Here is a 27,928-nt window from a genome sequence, read left to right on the forward strand (position 1 = left end):
AGAGGGTAGCTGAGAGTTAAACACACTAGACCCATGTCTAAGCAGATGGTAGATTTTCTAAAGAACATTGCAATATTTTAATGGGTACTAATAGTACTACCTTAAATTCCACAACCTTCATTTTAACAGCTTTTAATATCCTTACTTCCAAGTGTGATTACAATTTACTTCTCTGGAGCTTTGCTTTGGCTTCTTCGATACTATGTACATTATTTCTGTCATCCCACTACCATTTTAATGAACCTTGCCTTTTGAAATTTATGACGCACTGAAGGATAACATGGGCTAGTTATGATCAAACAACAAACTGCTGGAGGAACTCAGTGAGCAGTGCAGCATCTGTTGGGAGAAAGAACTGTTGAAGTTTTGGGTCGAGACCCTCATGATATTATGGCAGTTCAACAGCTTCATGGTTACTTTTACTAATGTCAGCTTTTTATTTCTGTACCTTTTTAAATGGACCTGGATTCCTGTAGTGTCATTGTGCTGAACATTTTCCTTTGAGTTTGCATTCAGTAACAATTATTACACTCTTGTTACTGAAGTCAAAGACAAATATTAAAATTTATCTTCAAGTGACCGCAAGAGAACTGGGCAAGCTGGGTTAATCTGCAGTGCTGAAAGCTGCTGTCATTGATGTGGACTGCAGGGGGAGCAGGGAGACCCATGAAGATCTAGTGTGGTTGATGAAATTACCAGCTCACTTATGTTACTTTCAAGAATCTCTCAGTATTTTTCTTCTGCTTTATAGTGATTGTCATTCTTGAACCATGTGAAGGAGCAGACACATACCTCAACGGAAAGCAAGTGACTGAACCAACTGTACTTAGATCAGGTATATATTTTCAACCATCAAATCATACAGCATGGAAACAGGAAACCATAATTTGAAACGTAGAAACATAGAAAACGGGTGCACGAGTAGGCCATTCGGCCCTTCGAGCCAGCACCGCCATTCAATATGATCATGGCTGATCATCCAAATTCAATAAATTCAATACCCCGTTCCAGCTTTCTCCCCATATCCCTTGATTCTGTTAGCCCGAAGAGCTGTATCTAACTCTCTCTTAAAAACATTGTGAAATCGTCTCCACTGCCTTCTGTGGCAGAGAATTTCAGTTTCACAACTCTCTGGGTGAAAAACTGGTGCACTTATGCTGCATTCCCTCAATAGCAAGAATGTCCTTCCTCAAAATAGGAGACCAAAACAATACTCCAGGTGTGGTATCACCAGGGCCCTGTACAACTGCAAAACTTACTCCACTTATTCCTGCATTCCCTCAATAGCATTAGAATGCCTGCTGTCCTGAATGATCAAGTGACTGAGGAGGACACCCAAAACGTTGCACTTCCTTTTTCGTGGACAATAATCAGATAATAATCTGCTTTTTCTTGCCACCCAAGTGGATAGTCTCACATTTATCCACATTATACTGCATCTGCCGTGCATGGTCTTACTCACCCAACCTATCCAAGTCACACTGAGGCCTCATAGCATCCTCCTCGCAGTTCACCCTGCCACCAAACTTTGTGTCATCCGCAAACTTGGAGATTTTACATTTAATTCCTTCGTCAAAATCGTTAATATATATTGTAAATAACTGGAATCCCAGCACTGAACCTTGAGGCGCACTGTTAGTCATTGCCTGCCATTCTGAAAAGGACACATTAATTCCTGCTCTTTGCTTCCTGTCTGCCAACTAGCTCTCTATCCATGTCAATACCCAAAAATACAATCAAATACAATCAGTTTTATTCGTCACTTGCACATAAAGTGCAAGTGAAATGAATTTGCCAGCATTGGTACAATGAAAAAGAACACACAAAAACACAATAAAAAATTAACACAAACATCCACCACAACATTCATCACTGTGGTGGAAGGCACAAAATTTAGCCAGTCCTCCTCCATTTTCCCCCGTTGTCGGGACCTCAACCCCTGCGGGCGTCCAGATGAGTGAAAGTCAAGGTAAGTCCTGAAACGGTGCCTCCACCACCGTAGACTGTGGCTTCAGGTTGGTGCAGGCCGCAGGCTGGCGGTTGAAGATTTAAAGTTCCCTCTGCACCGCAGCCAGAAGCAACGCAGACCGCAGGGCCGGCGGTCGAAGCTTCCCTCTAGGGGTCCCCAGCGAGTGTCCCCGCTCCTGATGGTAAGTCCCTGCCACGCCTGCGGTAGAAGTTGGCCGCAGGCCTGCGGTGGGAGCTTCTTCTTCTCCCGGGTCCCCAGCGAGGGGTCCCACGCTGCGGACACCGCGCCAGCTGGAGCTCTGCAGACCGCGGACTTCAGGCTGCCGCGGGCCGGCGAAACGGAGCGCTCCTCTCCGGTGAGCCCCCAGCAAGGGCTCGCCCGCTCCACGCCGAGAGTCCACGGGCGCGTCTCTGGGAAAGGCCACACCGATCCTCGATGTTAGGCCACGGGGGAGGCGACATGGAAAAAGTTGCCTCTCTGTGGAGGAGGCGGCCGAAGCGGTTTCCCCCTTACCCCCCCACATCACCCCCCCACACAAAAAACAGAGAAACATTAAATACATACATTTAAACACACTAAAAAAAAGTAGAAAAATCTCACACGCGGCTGGCAGGACTGCCGGCTTGCAGCGCCCCCACCGAATCCCCTATCCCCAATACCATGTGCTCTAATTTTGCATACATATCTCTTGTGTGGGACATTGTCAAAGGCTTTTAGAAAGTTGACATTCACCACATCCACTGGCTCTCCCTTATCCATTCTACTTGTTACCTCCTCAACAAATTCCAAAAGATCAGTCAAGCATGATTTCCCCTTCATAAATCCATGCTGACTTTAACTGATCCTGTCACTGCTTTCCAAATGCTCTGCTTTTACTTCTTTAATAATCAACAAGAATCTTCCCACAACCAATGTCAGGCTAACTGGTCTATAATCCCCTGTTTTCTCTCTCCCTCCTTTCTTTAATAGTAGGGTTATATTAGCTACCATCCAGTCCACATTGAACTGATCCAGAGTCTATTGAAAATTATCACCAATGTGTTCACAATTTCTAGGGCCACCTCCTTGAGTGCTCTGGGATGTAATGAGTAATGGCTTCTGAATATTGTTCTTTCATAAAGCACAGCAGACCAGTAACTTTGGTGATGATTGTAACTTTCTTATAATTGTGATCATTATTTTTCCATTTTTACCTTCAAAGGGAACCGCATCATCATGGGGAAAAGCCATGTTTTCCGTTTCACTCACCCCGAACAGGCCCGTCAAGAACGCGACAAGACACCCTGTGCAGAGACTCCCGTTGAGCCTGTGGACTGGGCTTTTGCCCAGCGGGAATTACTGGAGAAGCAGGGCATTGACATGAAGCAGGAGATGGAACAAAGGTAAAATGAGGAATAATGGTGTCCAAAGAGAATCAAACAAAGCATTCCCTGTAAAATTTAGTGACGTGAAGTTGAACAGCCTATTGAATGACAAACACTGCATTTTGTCCATCGACCTGCATTCAAGGTTCCATTGCATACCTTTTTAAAATGGTAATGGTTGAATTTATGAGTTCTGTTAGTTGACGATAACATGGCTTTATTCAGTGAAAATATTCTTTGGTTATGAATTAGTTAAAGCCATGGATTGGGTTGGTACCCATAAAACAATCATATTCGCTTCCAAAGACAGCTTTAGATTTTGTACTCAATTTTACATGGTTTGGTTTTCCATTTAGTGACAACAAACCCCAGGAATATCCTGATTGCGCATGTTCACCACTTTACTATCTTATTATTTTTGATTGGGATGATGTATAGAACACCGTTTCCTTCTACTGTAGGTAGAAGGTAACGTTAAAAACCCTTTACGCCTTTGTTCTATTGTAGTCATCATTTCACAGTGAAATAGAAGTGAGGTATGTCCAAGCCTTTCATTTCTTTACGGGTGAATTTTCACCGGGAGAACAAGGTTACTTGCAGGAACTGCAGACAAATCATTAAAAGCAACAACATGACACACTCAGGGTAATAGATGGAAGAGGTTTATTCTCACAGAGAATAGAATCATGACACAGAAACATGTCCTTCAACCCACCATGCCAATTATCACGCACCTGTCTACACTAATTTTCCAGCATGACTCATAACCTTCTATTCCTCAATGATTCCAGTGCTCATCTAGATACTTACATGACAATTGTGTTTTGTGGCAGTGTTTAATAGGATAGCGCGAATGGAATTAGTATTCTATACACGGTGTTCTCTATACTATACGCATAATTTCTTATGGCACAGTGTTGAGGGATATTTACAATAATAAACACAAACTTTTTCTCCCAGGTTTATATCAACTTTCATTTAATTTTATTCTACATTGAAGAGACTTGCAGTAAACTATGATACTTTGTATGGATTTTACTTAATTGAATTATTTCTTAGGTTGCAAGAACTAGAAACTCAGTACCGGAGAGAAAAGGAGGAAGCTGATTTACTGTTAGAACAGCAGCGACTGGTATGTAACATTAAACTTTACTGAGACTTTCTGAGCCAACAACATAATTTTGGTGAATTAAGACTGAATCTCACTGAGGTAAAGTCGAGTCAAGGACCAGGAAACAATAATGTAATTGACAGCCTTTTAAAGACAAGACAGCTTGGAGTCTGTCCATGCACATTCCCACAAGAGGAGAGGGTGGGTGGAGAGGAGAACCACCAGAGCTTCCTAGGTGATGGAATTGGCAAATATGGTGAAGACAGATATGAAAATAGACAGTGCTAGACATACTCAGAAGATCAGGAAACATTTGAGGGGAAAAAAAAAAAAAATCATTCAGATTGAAGAACTATCGAAACACTACTTTGGCTCCAGCGGGAGCATCCAATTAATGCTTTCATGGATAAAGGTTACTAAAGTTCCCAATAAACTGGCATCCTGTAACACATTTGAAGGAGGAAATTGATGTACATAATGTTTCGATTAATTGGACATCCCAATCCAAGCGCCTGTCGTCCAGCATTATTAACGGCTCCAAAAGTAAAGAGCCGTAACATTTCTCACCCCTGTTTTTGTCTACCATTCTAGGACTACGAAAGCAGACTGGAAGCTTTACAAAGGCAGATGGATTCCTGCTTTTACCCAGAAAATGTACAGGAAGATGAAGAACCAGAGGAGGAAGGTGAGAGAACATCCCTCTTCATTTTTTGTCATGTTTTACTATTGTCTCATTTCCCCATGGTATTAGCAAGGAAGCTAGCGAAATAGATCAGGAAGCTGTGGCAACATTTGAAGAGTCAACTAGCTCTCACAGCAAGTACTGCTCTTGTGATGGTGTAACTAGGAAAATTGACAAGGGAGAGCCAGTGGATGTAGTGTACCTGGACTTTCAGAAAGTATTTGATAAGGTTCCACATAAGAGACTAGTGGACAAAATTAGAGCACATGATATTGGGGGTAGAGTGCTGACATGGATAGAAAATTGGTTGGCAGATAGGAAACAAAGAGTAAGGATTAACGGGTCCCTTTCAGAATGGACGGCAGTGACTAGTGGCGTACCGCAAGGCTCGATGCTGGGACCGCAGCTATTTACTATATACCTCAATGATTTAGATGAAGAGATTCAAAGTAACATTAGCAAATTTGCAGATGACACAAAGCTGGGTGGCAGTGTGAACTGTGAGGAGGATGTTATGAGAATGCAGGGTGACTTGGACAGGTTGGGTTAGTGGGCAGATGCATGGCAGATGCAGTTTAATGTGGAGAATTGTGAGGTTATGCACTTTGGTAGCGAAAACAGGAAGGCAGATTATTATCTAAATGGTGTCAAGTTGGGAAACGGGGAAGTACAAAGAGATCTGGGGGTCCTTGTACATCAGTCAATGAAAGTTAGCATGCAGGTACAGCAGGCAGTGAAGAAAACGAATGGCATGTTGGCCTTCACAACAAGAGGAGTTGAGTATAGGAGCAAAGAGGTCCTTCTGCAGTTGTACAGGGCCCTAGTGAGACCACACCTGGAGTATTGTGTGCAGTTTTGGTCCCCTAATTTGAGGAAGGACATTATTGCTATTGAGGGAGTGCAGCGTAGGTTCACAAGGTTAATTTCCGGGATGGCGGGGCTGTCAAATGCTGAGAAAATAGAGCAGCTGGGCTTGTATACTCTGGAATTTAGAAGGATGAGAGGTTATCGTATTGAAACATATTAGATTATTAAGAATTTGGACATGCTTGAGGCAAGAAACATGTTCCAGATGTTGGGAGAGACCAGAACCAGGGGCCACAGTTTAAGAATAAGGGGTAAGGCATTTAGAACAGAGATGAGGAAACACTTTTTCACACAAAGAGTTGTGAGTATGGAATTCTCTGCCTCAGAGGGAGGTGGCGGCCGGTTCTCTGGATACTTTCAAGAGAGAGCTTGATAGGGCTCTTAAAGAGAGCGGAGTCAGGGGATATGAGGAGAAGGCAGGAACAGGGTACTGATTGTGGATGGTAAGCCATGATCACGTTGAATGGCGGTGCTGGCTCGAAGGGCCAAATGGCCTGCTCCTGCACCTATTGTCTATTGTCTATTGATGACTACAGTTAAAACATAGAAACATAGAAATTAGGTGCAGGAGCTGGCCATTTGGCCCTTCGAGCCTGCATCGCCATTCAATATCATCATGGCTGATCATCCAACTCAGTACCCCGTACCTGCCTTCTCTCCATACCCCCTGATCCCCTTAGCCACAAGGGCCACATCTAACTCCCTCTTAAATATAGCCAATGAACTGGCCTCAACTACCCTCTGTGGCAGAGAGTTCCAGAGATTCGCCACTCTCTGTGTGAAAAAAAGTTCTTCTCATCTCAGTTTTAAAGGATTTCCCCCTTATCCTTAAGCTGTGACCCCTTGTCCTGGACTTCCCCAACATCGGGAACAGTCTTCCTGCATCTAGCCTGTCCAACCCCTTAAGAATTTTGTAAGTTTCTATAAGATCCCCTCTCAATCTCCTAAATTCTAGAGAGTATAAACCAAGTCTATCCAGTCTTTCTTCATAAGACAGTCCTGACATCCCAGGAATCAGTCTGGTGAACCTTCTCTGCACTCCCTCTATGGTAATAATGTCCTTCCTCAGATTTGGAGACCAAAACTGTACGCAATATTCCAGGTGTGGTCTCACCAAGACCCTGTACAACTGCAGTAGAACCTCCCTGCTCCTATACTCAAATCCTTTTGCTATGAAAGCTAACATACCATTCGCTTTCTTCACTGCCTGCTGCACCTGCATGCCTACTTTCAATGATTGGTGTACCATGACACCCAGGTCTCGCTGCATCTCCCCTTTTCCTAATCGGCCACCATTTAGATAATAGTCTGTTTTCCTGTTTTTGCCACCAAAATGGATAACCTCACATTTATCCACATTATACTGCATCTGCCAAACATTTGCCCACTCACCCAGCCTATCCAAGTCACCTTGCAGTCTCCTAGTATCCTCCTCACAGCTAACACTGCCCCCCAGCTTAGTGTCATCCGCAAACTTGGAGATATTGCCTTCAATTCCCTCATCCAGATCATTAATATATATTGTAAATAGCTGGGGTCCCAGTACTGAGCCTTGCGGTACCCCACTAGTCACTGCCTGCCATTGTGAAAAGGACCCGTTTACTCCTACTCTTTGCTTCCTGTTTGCCAGCCAGTCCTCTATCCACATTAATACTGAACCCCCAATGCCATGTGCTTTAAGTTTGCATACTAATCTCTTATGTGGGACCTTGTCGAAAGCCTTCTGGACGTCCAGATACACCACATCCACTGGTTCTCCCCTATCCACGCTACTAGTTACATCCTCGAAAAATTCTATAAGATTCGTCAGACATGATTTACCTTTCGTAAATCCATGCTGACTTTGTCCAATGATTTCACCACTTTCCAAATGTCCTGCTATCCCATCTTTAATAACTGACTCTAGCAGTTTCCATACTACCGATGTTAGACTAACTGGTCTGTAATTCCCCGTTTTCTCTCTCCCTCCCTTCTTAAAAAGTGGGGTTACGTTTGCTACCTGCCAATCCTCAGGAACTACTCCAGAATCTAAAGAGTTTTGAAAGATTATTACTAATGCATCCACTATTTCTGGAGCTATTTCCTTAAGTACTCTGGGATGCAGCCTATCTGGCCCTGGGGATTTATCGGCCTTTAATCCATTCAATTTACCCAACACCACTTCCCGACTAACCTGGATTTCACTCAATTCCTCCAACTCCTTTGACCCGCGGTCCCCTGCTATTTCTGGCAGATTATTTATGTCTTCCTTTGTTAAGACGGAACCAAAGTAGTTATTCAATTGGTCTGCCACATCCTTGTTCCCCTTGATCAACTCACCTGTTTCTGACTGCAAGGGACCTACATTTGTTTTAACTAATCTCTTTCTTTTCACATATCTATAAAAACTTTTGCAGTCATTTTGTATGTTCCCTGCCAGTTTTCTTTCATAATCCATTTTTCCTTTCCTAATTAAGCCATTTGTCCTCCTCTGCTATTCTCTGAATTTCTCCCAGTCCTCCGGTATGCTGCTTTTTCTGGCTAATTTGTACGCATCATCCTTCGCTTTGATACTATCCCTGATTTTCCTTGTTATCCACGGATGCACTACCTTCCCTGATTTATTCTTTTGCCAAACTGGGATGAACAATTTTTGTCGTTAATCCATGCAGTCTGTTAAATGTCTTCCATTGCCTATCCACCGTCAACCATTTTAGAATTAATTGCCAGTCAATCTTGGCCAATTCAGGTCTCATACCCTCAAAGTTACCTTTCTTTAAGTTCAGAACCATTGTTTCTGAATTAACAATGTCACTCTCCATCCTAATGAACTCAACCATATTATGGTCACTCTTGCCCAAGGGGGCACGTACAACAAGATTGCTAACTAACCCTTCCTCATTTCTCAATACCCAGTCTAAAATAGCCTGCTCTCTCGTTGGTTCCTCTACATGTTAATTTAGATAACTATCCCGCCTACATTCCAAGAAATCCTCTTCCTCAGCACCCCTGCCAATTTGATTCACCCAATCTATATGTAGATTGAAGTCACCCATTATAACTGCTTTGCCTTTGTCGCACACATTTCTAATTTCCTGTTTGATACCATCTCCAACTTTACTACTACTGTTAGGTGGCCTGTACACAACACCCACCAGCGTTTTCTGCCCCTTAGTGTTTCGCAGCTCTACCCATACAGATTCCACATCCTCCAAACTAATGTCCTTCCTTTCCATTGCGTTAATCTCCTCTCTAATCAGCAACGCTACCCCACCTCCTTTTCCTTTCTCTCTATCCCTCCTGAATATTGAATATCCCTGGATGTTCAGCTCCCAGCCTTGGTCACCCTGGAGCCATGTCTCCGTGATCCCGACTATATCATAATCATTAATGGCTATCTGCACGTTCAACTCATCCACCTTATTACGAATACTCCTTGCATTGAGACACAAAGCCTTCAGGCTTGTTTTTACAACTCTCTTACCCCTTATACAATTATGTTGAAAAGTGGCCCTTTTTGATTTTTGCCCTGGTTTTGTCTGCCTGCCACTTTTACTTTTCACCTTGCTACCTATTGCTTCTACCCTCATTTTACACCCCCCTACCTGCATAATGTTAGTTGGTGAAAGTCTGGATCAGAGCAACATTATTGGGCTTGAAAGGCTTGTGGTATGAGGTACCAGCCCAAACCTCTAAGCTTTTTATTCTAACATTTGTTGCATCGCTATCTTTCCACACAGTGCAATGGACGGAGCGGGAGTTTGAGCTGGCACTGTGGGCATTCCGAAAATGGAAATGTTACCAGTTTACCTCCTTGCGGGACCTTCTTTGGGGAAATGCCATCTTTTTGAAGGAGGCCAATGCCATCAGCGTCGAGTTGAAGAAAAAGGTAATTGGCTATGTTTAAGGGTGACAGAGAGATTCCCACAGTGGTGTTGTCATGTAACCTGTTATAGTTGTGAATGGGTCCAGCAAAGGCCAAAGAAAAGTCACAATGTCTCCTTTGCCGTTGCAATGAGACATTTACGGCCAGCAGATGCTACGTATGTAGCTCACCCGGTACAGAGACAGATCTCCCTACTGCAATTCCAAGGGATGTAATTTAAGACCGTGCCTACTGTGGGTCTCTGTACAATGCAGGAGAGAAGCTAGCCTGAATGGGCCAGAAGAAAGATTGGAGAAAGAATGCCAGTTATAAGGTGGTATTGTTTGAGGGACATGAAAGAGGAAGGAAACGTGTGTATGACGAGGTGCTATCTGGAAGCAATAACCCAATTATCCCATTAATCACATAGTCCCCAGAGGTGTGAATGTTTGAGAAGGGCTCATAGAAACTTGCTTTAACAGTGTTGCCTTCTCTTTAAACAGGTGCAGTTCCAATTTGTGCTCCTCACAGACACATTGTACTCCCCGCTACCTCCTGACCTCATGCCCCCAGATGCAGTTAAGGACAGAGAGAAGCGTCCATTTCCACGCACCATTGTGGCAGTGGAAGTCCAAGACCAGAAAAATGGAGCAACGCACTACTGGACCCTGGAGAAACTCAGGTACGGGAAAGTAAGAGATGCTGGTTAACCAGAAAGTCTGTTTCTAAGAACAATAGGGCTAGGTAAGAATATAATTCATTTAAAAACAAATACAAAGTTATTGGAATAGTCTCAACATAGAACTCAGCTTGAGTTCACTTGATACTGTGCTGGAAAAGTATATTCATACAAATGTTCCTAAAATGTTTCATTGTTGGGCATGTTAACCAAGATTGCACTTTCAGTACAGATGTGTACAAGATGGAACTCAAAATGAGGGGTAGTTTTGGCATTGTGCTGATGGGTAATCTGTTCCATTGTTCATATTCTTGCCCAGTTTGAATCTGAAAGCTAAATATTTCTTAAGCTGAAAATGTGTACTGCTAAGATTTTCTAAGTTAACATTACTTGTTTCATATCATCATGATTTATCTCAGACCTATTAAAATCTCCCACTAGGAGACTTTGTTCAATAAAAGATTATGGCTGATCCACTATCCCATCTCTGCTCCATAATCCATCATAAACCATGACCTAACAAAGATCCTATAAACTTGGCTTTGAATTTTCAATTGTCCCAGCACCTGCAGTTATGTGGTACGAGCAAAGATCAGATCTCCACAACCTCTTGTGTGAAAAGGTATTTCCTACTGTCAGCCCCAAAGTTAAGGTTAGGCTGAAGATAGACACAAAAACCTGGAGTAACTCAGCGGGTCAGGCAGCATCTCTGGAGAAAAGGAATAGGTGACGTTTCGGGTCGAGACCCTTCTTTGGACTGAGAGTCGGGCAAGGGAAACAAGATATATAAACGGTGAAGCAGAGAGAAATAGAATGAATGAATGAAAGATATGCAGAATGATAACGATGAGCAAGGAAACATGGAGCCCACAATTGTCCATTGTTGGCTCTGGGCTAGGTGATAATGAGTTAGGCTGCCTTATTCCAAAATTCTAGAGGAAACTAGACTAAGTGGGACCCGTTGGGTCCCAGCTGCACACGGGAGAGCTGGTCCCCCAATGCAATATTCCACCTCAACCGATTCCAATACACATACACACACACACACACACACACACACACACACACACACACACACACACACACACACACACACACACTCTCACAGACTCACATACACACTCACACACATACACTCACTCACACATACTCACTCACACATGCACATAGGCACACACATACACACACACACACTCTCACAGACTCACATACACATACACACACAAACAAACTCCACACACATACATACACTCACACACACATACTCACTCACACACACACATACACACACACACACACACACACTCACACACACACTCACACACACATACACTCACACACACATACACTCACACACACACATACACTCAACACACACACACTCACACACACACACACACACACACACACACACACACACACACACACACACACATACACTCACACACACTCACATACACACACTCACTCACACACACACATACATTCATACATACACTCACACACAAACATACACTCACACACGTGCATACACACACACACACATACACTCACACACACATACACTTACACATACACACACACATACACTCACTCACATATACACACATACACTCACACACATATACTCACACACACATACACACACACACACACACACACACACACACAAACACTCACACACACACACATACACTCACACATACACACACACACACACACACACACATACACACACACACACACGCACATACATACATACATACACACTCACACTCACACACACTGACTCACACCATATATATGACAGTAAACTTTCTTGAATCTACTCACACGGCTGAGCACAGTCTCTCCACTGTGGGGCTTCTGCAGTCAGCGGCATTTCTGCAATCAGCGTGACCTCTGTTTGTGCCCGTGCCTGTAAGGATGTGGCTGAGATTAGTGTGTTGGACTCATATCTCTTGCAGACAGAGACTAGACCTGATGCGTGAGATGTATGACCGTGCCGCTGAAGTGCCTTCCAGTGTGGTCGATGACTGTGACAATGTTATGACGGGTGGAGATCCATTTTACGATCGTTTCCCATGGTTTCGGTTGGTCGGAAGGTAAGATTGTGATAAACTTTTTATAGTGTTCTTTACCATGATAACTAATAGTTGTAGTCATGTTTAGAGATGAGCAGTGAAACCAGTGAAACACAGGTACATTTAAATTTCTACTTCTGGTTTCAATTGATTTGGAATGAATTAGCTTTACCCATTTCATCTGGATGACATGAGAGAGCCCAGAAGCAACGTATCCATGTTGAATGAATTACACTGCAGTGTAGTTCTTTTCTTGTTTGAATGCAATTTTTCCAAGGTTCAAGTGTCCAGATGCATGTGGATACTGCTCATCCCTAGCATTGTCTCCATGGAAGTAGCAACAGAAGGTTGAGAGAGAAGTATTACCCTCTCTAGAATCTCTCTGTGCTAATTCTTTATGGAGTCTCAAGGGTTTCATCTGAATGATGGTGAAACTTTCTTTACAGTCCAGCCTGTAGTATGTGTCCATTCCTTAGGACAGATACACTATCCACGTGTTGTCTTCCCAGCCATCAGAATGGCATCAAATGCCTCTTCAGTAGGGTGTGCCACCACTAATCTCAAATTTTGATGTTGGCACAAGGAACTGCAGGTACTGGAATTTTGTGTAGAACACACAGTGCTGGAGTAACCCATCTGGTCAGGCAGAATGTCTGGAGGATGTGGTTAGTCTGAAGAAGAGTCCCAATCCAAAATGTTGCCTATCCATGTCCTCCAGAGATGCTGCCTGACCCCTGACCTGCTGAGTCAATCCAGCACTGTGTTCCTTTCAACGTCTTGATGTCAGCTCCAGGTTGGGAATTGGAGGAGATAAATGGTTTACCATACAATCCTTAGGGTGGGAGTGGTTCTGATGGGAGCATGACCCATACATATATCTTTCTGTGTATTTTATTATTATGCATTCTCTGGGTTTGGGAGAAGATAGGAAAATTGCATTTATTTCCATAATTTACCTGAGATGTTGATAGCAAGTTTATCTTTGAAATGTTGCACTCCTTGAGAAGCTGTAGGAATGTTAGAAAGTGAAATTCAGGATATTGTTCCAGAGAAAACAAAATGATGGTATGCTTAATAGATTTTTAGTTTAGTCAATGTTTGCAGGGAGATGGTACGTGGCTCCTTCATATCCTCCATTATCCCCTCTGAATCCTTTGTATACCCCATTATCTTTCATTCAATGTTTACATTTCTGCCTTTCTACATTATTTTATCACACCAGTATCTTGGCCCACATACCTAAGCCTCTTCTTCAGGAAGATTGCTAGCTCACCTCTTGAGGCAGCAGGATTGTCTCTCTCCAGGAAAATGACATGCAATCAAATTGTCAAGGGATCAAGTACAACAAGGGAGAGGCCAGGAAATTGGGTCACTTGGGTTTTATTCTACATATCAAATACAGTAAACACTCACGTTAATGGACTCCTTTATAACGGATTTCGGATGTAGCGGACAGACCTGCGGACCTTCCCAGGGCTCACACCACCTCCCTAGCCCTGGCTTCCGACACCACCCCCGATTCGCCACATGCACCAGTGAGGCCCTCTTCACCCACTGCACTGTCCGGTTGACAGTTGTTGCGCCTTGCATTGTAGCCCCTGGGGACTGCATTTCCTCGGGCCGCTGCCACCACCAGGAAGCGCTCGGTCACCGTAGGGCTCCCTCCCCTCTCACCAGCTCCTGTCGGCCCATCCCTTTGTCCGCTTCCCGTTCCACTGTCGCCTCCTCCTCATCCTCTTGTTGTTCTGTCCACTTGGCCTCACCCCTGACCCCCCCCACGCCCCCGTCTCCCCCTCCCTCCACTCCTGCCGCATTCGCCTCCTCCCCCTCTCCACCAAAGTCGCTGACATACTGGATGTCTCGGCGCAGACAACCATTGTGCAATTCTGAATTTATACCCACCTTTCCATATTGATCTGTGATTATTTAGCACATAGCATGAACGTGATTTTAGCAGCATGAAGACCCCTCTTACCTTCACAAACAGTTCTTCCCCCACCACTAGTCACATGCACAATTCGAGGAAGAGGATTCTCAACTGTTTCAATTCTTCCACAGTATGTTGTTGATGGGCAGCAGGTGAAGATATTTGTTAGATCTGTTTAATGTGACACTTTTTGATAAAGACATCTGAGATGCAATATTGATGTCTTTATCAAGGGGCTTGGCCAGGCAGAGGAGGAGGTGGAGAAAAGGATTGCCAACAATTTGCAGAGAAGGTCGAAGGGGAAGGGTAACAGGCTTAGTCAGGAGGCTTTACTTTCAGAGATTACTGGCAATGTGGATTTGTTGGAGACAGTCGTTTTCCCAAACTGCTGTGGCATTGGTTCCCCAAGATCAACCACTAATGGCAGAATAACCAACCACAGAACCATGTCCGGCCTCCAATTACAGTGTAAGTCCTGTGGACATTTTCCTGTTTATCAATCCGGTTTATTCCCCAGATTGTGAGAAGAAAGCATATCATCCTGAAGGATCACAACCTTCTGTGTATCTGAGCAGGAAAAATGAAGCAGATTTAAATATGCAGCATTCGTACTTATTAATGTACTCAATAAAATACTTTTTTTACATTGCTGTTAATATTGTCCATTTGGTCCTTTGGAATCTGCTGCACCATTCAGGAAAACTATGGTGGTTGATCCCAGCCCTTTCCTGTTGAGCTTCCTCTTGCTTGATTTATTTGGTTTCTGCAGAGCCTATAGTTTCAGAGCTGAATACAACCAGCCACTTAACCTTTAGGAGGTGTGATTTAGCATACTGGATATGGAGGAGCCCGGTAGCTAAGTTAGTGAACATGGAAAGTTTATTTGCATCATATCACAGCAGCATGGGCTGTAAATTCAAGAGGATGCAAGTCAGATTGTCATATAAACCTAACTGGATAACTAATATCATAGAGTCCTACAATACCATGAAAGGTCCTTAGGCCTGCCATGTTACACCTACTCTCAAATAAATAGCTGCAATAATCCCATCTCCTAGCATTACATCTCCCGCTTTCTATGCCTTGGCAATTCAAGTGCTCATCTAGCTCATTAACAGCACTAATGCACAGAAAGACCTTGGGGACACAACCCATAGCTTCCTAGAGGTGATACACAAGCAGATGGAATGATAAAGAAGGCGGTGTGTTTGTCTTCATCAGAAGGGTATTGAGTATAGGAGCCAGGAAGCCCATTTACAGCCTTTGAACTTTGGTTAGGCCACATTTGGAGTATTGCGTTCAGTTCTCTTCGCCCCATTACAGAAAGGATATGAAGACTTTGGAGAATGTATACCAGAAGTTTACCAGAATATTGCCTAAACTAAAGGGATAAGGAGAGGTTGGACAAACTGATTGTTTTCTCTGTGGAGTGTCAAAAACTGAAGGGAGAATTGATTAAAAACATTTAAATTATGAGAGACATACAGTAGATAGGGAAGACGAACGGAACCTTTCTCCCAGAATGGAAATATTAAAGACTAGAGAGCATAGCTTTAAGGAGGGAAGGCAACATTTAAAAGAGATGTGCGGGTTATGTTTTTTTACGCAGTGAGTGATGGGTGCTTGTAATGTGCTGCCAGAGTTGGTGGTGGAAGCAGATATGATAGTGGCATGTAAGAGGCTTTGGGATAGGCATATGGATATTCAGGAAATGGAAGATATCAGGATGGAAGGGGTCAGGCCCAGAGCTATAATGATTGTTCGACAGACTGACCATGGCAGACATGCTGGACTGTAGGAGAGAATCCGTCATTCTGAAGGATGTCCCTATATCACACTGTAAGGAATGTTTTATTCCGTTGTTTCAAACTGTCATTTGTCTGCAGTTTGTTGCAGAGCAATCTTACTGTTTTGATGAATTTTAAATCCTTACATAAAATATTTAAGATTTTAGTAATTCGGTTTATGGAACGTACCAACAAAATAATGTGCAACAAAATTACCGAGTCTTTGTGTCACCACTCAACAAATTTTGAGTCAATCCTTTGAAAAGGTGAGTGTGATACTAACCGCAAGTCAGTCTGACATAAGTCAGTGCATTCACTATGAAATCACTCAGTCCAAACTCTGACGCTGTGACACTGGCTAGTGTAAACACTGGCATGGGGCACCAGTCAGTGTAAACACTGATACTGTTGAATCAGTCAGTGCTAACAATGAAACTATCGGTACAAACACTGACACTATCAAAACAGTCAGTACAAACAGTGCCATTGTGGGACAAATCAATGTAAACACTGACCCTGTGGCAAAGAACTGTGTAAACATTAAAACAGTGGCATAGGGCCGTGCAAACATTGGCACTGTGACACCAGCAAGTGCAAACTCTTAACAGTGTGACACTAGACAATACAAACACTGATACTATGGAATCAGTCCGTTTCAAATATAGCACTGTGAAACAAATCAGTGCAAACCTTGTGACAAATATCTGTGCAATATCTAGCACTATAGAATCAGATCATTAAAACACCAACACTGGAACTAGTCAGTGCACACACATTGTGGGATGAGTCAGCAGGAGAATCATAAATATACCCATTTTAAACTTTTAATGCAAAGAGAAATGTCACAAATTGGTGGTGTAACTAACAGGCTTCTGAATGATTTAAATGAATTAGTTATTTCATGATCACCTGATAGACACAGAGATCCATATGTACAGTACCTGGCATAGCTGGGGTGGCCTCCATTATGCCCAATAAATGCACTCCAGGGCAGACTCAGACTAAGAATGAAGCGTTGACAATAATGATTCTCCCCTCCCAAGCATCCTCTTGGCTAATGTACAGTCCTGAGAAAATAAGATTGAAGACTTAAGAGCAAGATTGCTTTACCAAAGGGACTTTACCAAAGGGACCCTAGTTCTCCAAGCTCGGCCTCTAGCCCAAATGTTTTTCAATCCATCATATGGACCAGGAAGAATGAGCCTACGTCTGTCTCATAATAAACTCTTTGTGATGCTCAGACATTGTCCAACTTCTGCTCCTCTGATCTGCAACACCTAGCAGAGAAGTACTGTCTCTTCTATGTCCCAAGGGAATTCACTTCCATGACTGCATTCCACATCCCAGCTCAGGTAGACATTCGGCAAATACTTAAGGAACTCTATGCTGTGGTCAATGATGTCCTCTGGACAATGTACTCCACCATCTTCTCCATTATTAATGGGGACGTCAACAAGGTTAGCTTGAAGAAGATACTTCTAAACTGCCATTAGCATGTCTCCTGCAGCACCAGAAGATCAAACATTCTTGAGCAGTTTTTCCACCATGAGAGATGTTTATTGTTCCATCCCTCCGCTGCACTTTGGTAAATTGCACCACAAGGCTGAGCTACCTATGCATATAGGCAGCGACTGAAGATTTCAACACTGGTGAAAAGGATTGTGTCGACCAGATCAGGGGAGGCAGAGGAGCAACTTCACGACTGCTTGGACTGGGTAGACTGGGTGATATTCAAGGACATGGCAATGGACTTGAACAAAAACGCCACTGTTGTTACCAACTTTAAGAAGGAAATGAATGGAGGAATGTGCTCCTACCAAGACCATCCAAGTGTTCCCTAACCAGAAGCCTTGGATGAACTTGGAGATGAGCAATCTATTGAGGACCAGATCCATTGCCTTCAGGTCAGGTGATCCAGAGTCATACAAGAAGTCCAGGTACAAACTCAAAAAAGGTAATTGAGAATGCACAGAGGTACTTCCGGACTAGAGGGTCAGGCAGATGCTTGGCAACAGTGGCACTTCCTTCAAGATGAAACCAAGTAGAATAAGTGAGAGCAATGAATCGTTCTCGGACAACCTCAATGCTTTCTATGCTCACTTTGAAAAGGAGAACAACAATGTATCTTTATGGCCACCGCGGTCCCTGACACCACAGTGATCTCAGTGTCCAAGGCTGAAGTCAGAAGATCCCCCTCGAGGTTGAACCCTCAGACCGCATCTGGCCCTGATGGTGTACCTGCCCATGTTCTCAAAACCTGCACGGACTGGTGCCGTTCAACACCATCATCCCTTCTAAACTCATTGCTAAACCCTGAGAACGGGGTGGAAACAGTGTCTGAATAGGAATAGACAGACCCTTAAGAAGCAAAGTGGTGAAAAGTTATATTTGAAAACAAATTGAGATTACAGTAACGGGGCTGTCCCACTGCGGCAACCTAATCTGCGAGTTTAGAAGATTTGTCATCGACTCAAACTTGCAGCATGGTCGACATGTGGTCTTAGGAGGTCCTATGAGGTCACTGGAACTCTCCTTCATGCTCGAGGGAAGTTCCCGCAAACTCGCGGCCTCAGCTACGTCGCGGAAAAATTTTCAGCATGTTGAAAATTTTTCTGCGAGTAAAATTTGGTCAGCATGGTTCTTTTTAACTCGTAATGCAGTGGAGTGTGGTCGCTATTTAGTTACAGGCAGTTGAGGGCAGCCATAGGCAATCTCCTTTGCTGACCGGGCATTTTACTTGGCTCATTGGAGGTTTCAGGACCAAGGAAAACCGACCGGCGAGGTAAAATGCCCGCTAAACATTAAACGTTGTCTGACTCCTTAAATGGGTCTCCACTCCTTCTCCCCCCCTTCTACCCCCTTCTCTCCCCTTCTTTCCACTTCTCCCCCCCCCCCCCCCCCCCCCCCCCCTTCTCCCCCCCCCCCCCCCCCCCCCTCTCTACAAGACTACCAGACTGTGCAGCCGTCTTTTCCCCTTCCTCTTCATCCGGGTGTGATTTTTGCTCCCCCGCTTTCCCTGGCCTCCGCCTTTGCTATGTGTATGTGTGTGTGTGTGTGCGGTCGGTCGACCCAGCTCGCGGTTTCATCGCTGACGGTCGATCCAGCTCGAGATTTTTCAGGTGAGTGCCCTCGAGCTTGAAGGTCGAAGACACTCTTTTGAACTCACGGATTAGGTCCCCTTTAGATCAACCCTAATCTTATTGAAAGAGGACCAGTGGCAATGTGAAAGCACCTGGTCAGATAGCTGGTGAAAATAACTTGAAGCTGTCAACCATCTCTACGGCAGCTCAGTTGATGAGGACAGAGCTTGTTCAACCTCTTTGCTTCCTTAGGTCAACAACCAACACATTTGTCTTGCTGATGCTAAGGGCTAAATTGTTGTATAAGGTTTTCAATCTCTTTCCTGTATCCTGTATTATCATTGTTGTTGATATGGCCAACAACAGTAATATCATCAACAAACTTAACCATTGAGTTGGTGTTGTACTTGGCCACACAGTCCTAGGTGTACAGGAGGTAGCGCAAGTGACTGAGCACGCAACACTGAAGGGTACCAACAGGATGAAGTTATGGTACCAATCAAGAAATCCAGAAGCCATTTGAAGGCTCTAAGGCCAATGTCCAGAAGTTTAGGGATGAACTTAATCGGCATTATGGTGTTGAAGGCTGATCTGTCAAAGCATATTGTCAAGATGATATGGAACTCAACGTAATACAAGAGAGATGGTATCTTCGTGCATCTATTTTTCCCATATGCAAACTACAAGCTTGCTCGAAGACTAACACAGATATGAGCTATTACCAGTCTTTCAAAACACTTCATTATGGTTCATGTTGGAACTAAAGGGCGACAGTCAGTAGCTCTAAATGTTTTCTCTTCTTAACCTGAGACCATGGCCTCTTTATTTTTGTTTGACATCTCTTAATTTGACACCTTATCAAAGTCATTCTGAAAGAGCGCATGCACCATATCTATCTATTCTGCCTACTACAATCTCAAAAATACTCTTAATGGATTTGTCAAATTCTGTTACATAAATTCATTTTCACTCAACACAACAATATAATTCTCTGAGACTTCCATTGTTCTTAATTATAAACTCCAGCATTTTCCCTCCTTTTGGCCTAGAGTAACTGTCCGATGGCTCCTTGCTTTCTCTCTGTCTCCTTTTTCAAATGATTGGTTACATTTGCACCCTTTCAATCTGTGGAAACCATTCTTGAATCCATAGAATTTTGGAGGATGACTAGTACATCCACTATCTCTGTAACCATGTTGTTCAAAACGTCAAAATGCCATTGGTTCCAAAGGATTTCTGACCTATCATTCCCATCAATTTCTCCTTGACTAGTTTGTACTAAAACTAATATTTTGTGCTCCTTATTTATTCCGAACTCGTGTACTCCAAAAAACTGTGAAGTCAAACACAAAATATTTTATGTCTGTGTCATTTTTCAACACAATGTTTCCTACCTCAATCTCAAAAGGGCAACTCTAAACCAGCTAATTTGCCTTCATATATATTTACAGAAGTTCTTGCAACCTGTATTTGTGTTTCTTCTGAGGCTATACACTTTTTCTGCTTTTTCTTTCATATCAATGTCTTGGCCCTCCTTTACTGAAATCTGAAATTGTTTCACTAATTTTTTCTACTTTTGGTCTCATGCTGTCAATATGTTACCACTTAATGCAATCATCAGATCAGTGTGAAACCTGTCATTGTAGTCAATGTCAGTGCTATCACTTCAGTATAATCATTTGATTTGTGTCACGCCATCACTGTAATTAATGCAACTAGTCTGAAGAAGGGTCCTGACCAGAAACTTTGTCTGTCCATTCCCTTCACAGATGTTGCCTTATCCACTGAATTACTCCACCACTTTGTGTTTTCTCCCAGATTCCAGCGTCTCCAGTTTCTTGTATTAGTCAATAGTCATACCAGTCAGTGCCTTAATTACAGAAAATGACATCAGTTAGTCCAGGCACCAAACATTTAAATTATGAAATGAGTCATCATTCAGTGTGGTCAATGGACTAACTTCATATAAGTCATTTCAATTAGTGTGGCTGTGTTACTCGTGGTCCAATCAATGAATCAGTGTAACATCAGCCCTTGCAATCATTATGTCTGTGCAGAATGAGCTGGTGCAGTTAATGAATGAATGCCATACGTGTCGGTTTAGATACTTGGAAAGTGTGACCCCCCTCCCCTCCCCTCATGCAGTCTTCATTCTCATACTGCTTCCACTGGTCATTCCTCTTACTACATTCTGCTTATTTTTTTCCAAATTCCACAAGCCACACTGATTATTCCCCAGGCTACATACTTTGTATTGTTCACTTCTCCCCATGCACACTGTACTGGCCGTCCCATGCAGCGCACCACGTACTGTGTGGTTGGTGCTTCAAGTCAAGTCAAGTCAAGTTTATTTGTCACATACACATACGAGATGTGCAGTGAAATGAAAGTGGCAATGCTCGCGGACTTTTGTGCAAAAAGACAAACAAACAAACAAACTATAAACACAATCATAAACACACATATACCTTTACATAATAAATAATGGAAGGAAAAACGTTCAGTAGAGTTAGTCCCTGGTGAGATAGGCGTTTACAGTCCGAATGGCCTCTGGGAAGAAACTCCTTCTCAACCTCTCTGTTCTGACCGCATGGCAACGGAGGTGTTTGCCTGACCATAGCAGCTGGAACAGTCCGTTGCAGGGTTGGAAGGGGTCTCTTAATCACAATAAATCTCAATCAAACCACAAATTCTCCTGCTCCTCCGCTTGTACAGCCCACCCATTATCAATGGTACATCTTCTACCTGATTTAGGGGAAGAGCTTGCTGTGTAACAGCAGTAATGTTTGGACAAGCGGGTTAATTGGGTGCAACTCACGGAATTGTTTCTTGCCCAGATAAAGAGAAATTCCTCCTGATGCAGAGAGCGATGTAAATAAGTGGTGAATAATGCACTTGTAGGAGTGTCATATTGTGATATCCATATGAAATGATTGCTATTGTTTGTAACATTTCTTTGATATACTATTACACTTCTTCTGCATAACACTTGAAGATGCTGAATATTGAAAGTTTTTTTGGTAATCTTGCTCTGGGTATCCACTTCACCGATCAATCCATGTGCTGGCTCATTCAGATTTCCACCCATAAATACAGCCAGCCTTGGCTGAAACAGTGTGTGCATCAGAAGAACGAGCAGGCCTGGTTAACATTGAACGAGGGCAAGTGAGTGCTGACCCTGTACCCATACTTTTGTTCCTATCGCGTACCTCACGCATTGGACAATGTACTGATTGCTAAACAAAATTCTCTTGTTGGTATCCAACTTAAAATAACAATTAACTTTTGTTTTTTTTTAAAGGGGTAGCTATAAAATCCAGTTGTCCACAGCTTAGATTAGTCCTGAAGGTGCATCCTCATCGTGTAATAACATAGAAGGAGGTCCCTCAGGACAACAGATCTACGCTGGCTCCCAGGTGAACATCCCAGCATTCCCCTTCGCCCTCTGTTCACTTCCCAGAAGCCCCGCAACTTACCCTCTCTGGCACATGGCCATCAACTCCACTTTGAGTCTTTTTGCCATAGACTTACATGAAAGGGTAATTTTCAATAGCCAACTGGCACATCTTTGGGATGTGGAAGGAAACCAGAGCATCCAGGTGACGCCCATGCTGTTGTATGAAAACTACATGCAGTCAACACCTGAGGTCAGGATAAAACCTGGGTTCCTGCAGCTGTGATTCCATTAGATGGCCACTCCATAAATAATTGTTCCCTTGGTGGGCAGCGAAGGGTGGAGAGAGTGTATTATTTACTAATTAGATTACTAGATACATAGTATCTGTTTACTGAAAATGTTCACCTGAATATTGCCTTTTAGCGAAATAAACTGAGAAGGATGAGAATATTTATAAATACAAATTTGACCTGAATGCACTGTCTAAATGGTAGCAAAAGAAGAATCAGGTGTCAATTGGATATATACTTATAACAGAGCAAGCCACAGTGAATGGGTGGTCGTACTGTGGTTATTTCATTGAGTAGGGGCATGAACTAAGGGGCAGAGGAAGAAAACACGGTGATGGCCAGGCCATGTGACGATCCGTTAAGGTGGATGCCAAGCGCAAGGTCTGCAGTGTGAAGTACTGTGACGGGGTAAAGGATCAGATTGGGGTGTTCTGAAGCTGGCCCTCAGATCTGTGAAATCAGTAAGGAAGTGGTCATGGGTCTCTGCAGTGTCTGGGAAAGGGCTAGAGTATCTTCTGATTTTGTGCCAATGTTGTAGAGCTCATTGGTAAAGTAACAATATCAGGAAGTGGTACCATCTAGAACCTTAAGACCAACACTTTGTTTGGCTGCTTTTAACTTTTATAACTATTCTATGCAATTTCTCTCTCATTATTCTTTAAAAAACTCAAATATCTATTGCTATTTCAACCGTGACTTAAATGAGGTGAATATTCCCTTTGAGCCTGCCCTATGCGTGAATGTTGTGCCCATTGGCATCCTGATACATGTATTTTTGACAGCAGATCTTTAAGAGGGAAACACCTTCTGACCAAAGCTTACTGATTTCAGGTTTCTGTGGAGCAGATTTATTAGAATCTTGATGATAAGTGTCAGTCAGAGAGTTTCTGGCCTATTGTTGAATGATGAGTTTTTTTTTAACATGTCTTTGTCTTGTACTAACCCTAGTTCCCCTGTCTCTGGCTGTACTAGTACTCCCATTTTCAACACTTGCATGACTGAGCGCATGGCTGATCTCACCCCCTCCCCCACCTTCTCGAACCCTGACTCTGACATCACTGAGCTCGCAGACGAGCGCCATGATGGAAAGGAGGAGGAGGAGGAGGAGGATGAGGATGAGGATGAGGATGAGGAGGAGCTGGACGATGAAATCTTTCTGGATGATCCCTTTTCTGACCTGGGGGGAGACGAAGGGTACCAGTTCCACCATGATGGCCAGGACCCGTTTTACGACCGCTCACCCTGGTTCAGTTTAGTGGGAAGGTTGGTGAGGTCTCTAGAGCATGAAGGGAAGGGACTAGCTCTTTCACACTGAGACGAGTAACCCCTGTGACAAATGGTCACAACAGATCTTAATGCTGGAGTCATTATCCATTCTCCATAAGCCCCAGATTTGCCTCAAGGGCCGCTGGTTCACACTGATGGAGATTTCATTCAAGATGTGGACTGTGATACTGTGCAACAGTTGCATTATCACCATCTAGAAAACTAATACATTGTAAGTGCCAAGACAAAATTCATGTTGTCAGATAGAGTGGAATCCTACAGTATGCAACAAATTGTTAAAAGTCATACCAAAGTCATCCCAAACTTATCTGGGATTGCTGAAGTATTCACATGAATCTGTTGACACTCTACTATTTGGGGTAATGAGTTTCCAAGCCTGGTAAGTTTATTGAATGTGCTCTGTCTTCTGCTCAACATGAGAAAGGTGAGACTGAGCAAAGATTTCTGCAAACAATTTCCTCAGCTTACTATTCTCAACACATGATTTACCGCTTGTTGGCTGATAGGGTGCAGGATGCCCAGTGGATCCCCCTGTGTTTGAGAATATACTGACAGAGCAGCAGCTTCCACTTGCTGCATTCTCTCTCTTGTCAGAGACCCATGCGTTCCACGGGACAATAAAATGCTTCAGTTAGATTTTGGATGGGTGGGTCAGAAGCACTGGATTTGGCCTTTTAAACCCAACATCTGGATAGCCAAAATGGATGCAGCTAAATTGGTTAAATGTCTGTGCCTTTGTTTACATCATAGTTGTATACATATGGATTCCATTGTATCTCACGGAGGAAGGCAGCTTTTGCTGTGGTTTCTAGCATGGTTGACAATAGGGCACTGCAGTGAGACTTGCATTAATGAACAATTTACTACACCTTTTTGTTAATTTTTTTAAAGAAGGATTGTACAACTTTTTTGGTTTGGAAATTGTTACCTCTTACCAGGAAAGCATTTGATATGAAGTTGATAGAATTAGAGCTTTCAAGGAAAGCAGGAGAAATTTGCTCCTTAAATAGAATTGTCCAGTGCTTGTGTTTAATCTCAGAACACTAACACCAAGCAGCAATTAAATACACCATTTACCTTCTGACCATATTGTGTTCCAACATGGAACAAGTAAACTCTTAAATAGGAGCGAGCAGGGCTTCTGATATAAATGAAAGGGTGCGAAATAAAAACAAGTTAATGACCAGTTTAGTGGGAAGAAAAGCAGTGAAAAAGAACAATTCGGGGCAGAGAGAAAGGCCGATCTACATAACATCTCTTCAACTGATGGAGGGCTGAAAGGTGGCATAGCATGTGACAAATTTATAAAGTTAGTTGTGGGTTAGGCAGCTGGTAGAATTACAAAACTAAGTATTTGATGAATTCATGGAGTTGGAGAAATCAGAATAATGGAAATGGGTAAGGGCAAGGGTGGGTGCACCCTAGTGCAGGGTTAAGATGCAAGGAATACTATTCCAACATAGTTCAATTTCAGGAGGCCAACAGTAAACACCTTGGTAAACAAATTCTTGTGGCATTACACGCAAGATGAATTGGGCCAGGGATGGTTGTAAAAGATCCTGAAGATAGACAGGAAGCACCGAAGGTGATGGTCACTCTGCTCACTACTCACAGTTGCAGGCATGTGTTAATCTTGGCCCACTTCTCGGTTTTCTTGAGAAAGAATATCCTTCTTGAGTGTCTACTGAACAGCTAGATGGTATTATGTAAAGGTAACAAAATCTCCAGACCAATATCATTAAACATATTAAAAAATATTTAATTTCAGTTACATTTAATGAATATTCACTGTGTTGCTTCTGGTTTAGAAGTGTTTGTTTGAATTATAATGTTTTGAATGTAAACCTCTTTATTAACTTGGAGGTTTAGTCCAGGTGTCAATGCAGTTGCCTTGTCAGTCTTACAGTTCATAGCCCATTGATATCTGAGATCTTTTTTCACAGCTTTGAATCCTACAGTTCTCCCGATGAAAGAGCTTGTCCCCTTACCAGCTCATCTCAGTAGGGCATGCCAGACTTTCTGAGTAGGTCATGCCAAGGCATCGCAACAAGGCATGCCAAGGCATTCAGTTTCCAAACATGTTTCAGTTTATCTCAATTGGCTATCCCAGCACAGCAGCTTTGGAAAAATAATAAAATAGTTTTCTCAAACTGTGCACGCACATTGGCACTACTGTTTTGCTAATTGCTGTGCAGCCATTTTGAAAACCGCTGCGCCAGATGCTGGGTACCTTCTGTTAATGTTACAGACGCTACAATAGAAGCTGGCTCTACCAATGTTTAGCCAATGTTTTCTTTCAACTGACGTTCTTCCTTTCCTTATTTCTTGTGTTGAAAGCTTTGTGTTCTGAGCATGCCACCTTTGCACCTCACCAATCTTGTTACCAGCTCCTTTGCATTGGCCACTGTATATTCAGTCTGCTTCAAGTGTCTTGCCATGTTCAGGGTTTCTCTTTGTGATTGTCGCATGAGTCACACAGATGTTTTTTTATTCCTGTTTATCATGTTTTAGATTAAAGCTGTGCTGAACTGAATTGGTACAATATTATCACATCCCCCTGGAGCTAGTTGGACAAGGAGGGGGATTAACTGTGTTAAGAACCTTGCAATTTCTTTTCATTACGAATGCATTTAATGACATATGTTTCCTTGATGATTTCTGTGGCTGTAGACTCAATATTCTCTTTTAAATGATTTTCACTATGTTTAGAAACAGATGTTAGCAATAAATAAAATTATATTTCATGACAAGCACCCAGGAAAAAATATATAAAATTTCTTCTAGATGCCCAAAGCTCACCAGATAAATCATTTAATTTTGACAGATCATTTTGGAGAGTATCTGATACAGTAATAATAAAAACAAAATATTTTGTAACACAGAGCAGCTCAGGCAACATTTGTGGAAAGAGAAACAGTTAACACTTCCTATCCAAGACCCTTCACCAGAAATGTCAGTGGGTGCTCACCGAGCAAGACCCAGGAATCACCGTTGGTGAAAAATTGATGGGATCTTACTGATAGCATCCCTGAGAATATGTTGATTCTAAACTTCTATGTGTATACAGTAGATGGAATCTTCCGCTATTCTAGACTGGGCTCTTCATGGTGTCTATGTTAAGAAATATTGTAAAATGAAAATATGAGAATGATGGACATAGAAATGAAATGGTATACCATCGCCATCAGAGGCACTGTGGAAACTGAGCAGAGTGAGCTACATTCTGGTAATACGTGCAAGATATTGTGTATTGATAGAATGGCATACGGAAACATTTATGTGTGTGACATTTCCAGTCCTGTCCACCCTGAAAAATTCCCTGGCCAGAAATGCAAAAAAGTATTATTAGAATGTCTAGGCTTCTTGGATTGGTAGGACATTTACAAAATCCCACCTTTCATCCCCCATGTCTGACCTCTAATGAAGAAGGTCACACTTTTGAAACTTGGTAATATCCTACTGCATTTAGAAGTCCTAAAGAATTATAAAAAATCATGCTATTGGTATTTTTTAATTATAAATGCCAAATTTTATTTTTTGCCTATGCATCTGGCTATGAT

At 42.8% G+C, this 27,928-nt stretch overlaps 1 protein-coding gene across 13 annotated transcripts in view; it reads left to right on the forward strand.

Annotated features, from left to right (window-relative positions):
* kif1aa (kinesin family member 1Aa) overlaps window positions 1–27,928 on the forward strand; it is a 207,320-nt gene that overhangs the window by 115,407 nt on the left and 63,985 nt on the right. For 7 of the 13 annotated variants that reach the window (XM_055646070.1, XM_055646078.1, XM_055646083.1 and 4 more), the window contains 8 exons: window positions 752–835; window positions 3,171–3,351; window positions 4,393–4,465; window positions 5,036–5,129; window positions 9,713–9,861; window positions 10,341–10,519; window positions 12,484–12,621; window positions 24,054–24,344. In XM_055646070.1, the coding sequence (XP_055502045.1) occupies window positions 752–835; window positions 3,171–3,351; window positions 4,393–4,465; window positions 5,036–5,129; window positions 9,713–9,861; window positions 10,341–10,519; window positions 12,484–12,621; window positions 24,054–24,344 (1,189 nt within the window). The remainder of the gene's footprint in view (window positions 1–751; window positions 836–3,170; window positions 3,352–4,392; window positions 4,466–5,035; window positions 5,130–9,712; window positions 9,862–10,340; window positions 10,520–12,483; window positions 12,622–24,053; window positions 24,345–27,928) is intronic. The other 6 variants (XM_055646077.1, XM_055646073.1, XM_055646079.1 and 3 more) reach the window with 1 other exon arrangement.

Source organism: Leucoraja erinacea, chromosome 14 (assembly GCF_028641065.1).
Source record: "Leucoraja erinacea ecotype New England chromosome 14, Leri_hhj_1, whole genome shotgun sequence".
Lineage (NCBI taxonomy): Eukaryota > Metazoa > Chordata > Chondrichthyes > Rajiformes > Rajidae > Leucoraja > Leucoraja erinaceus.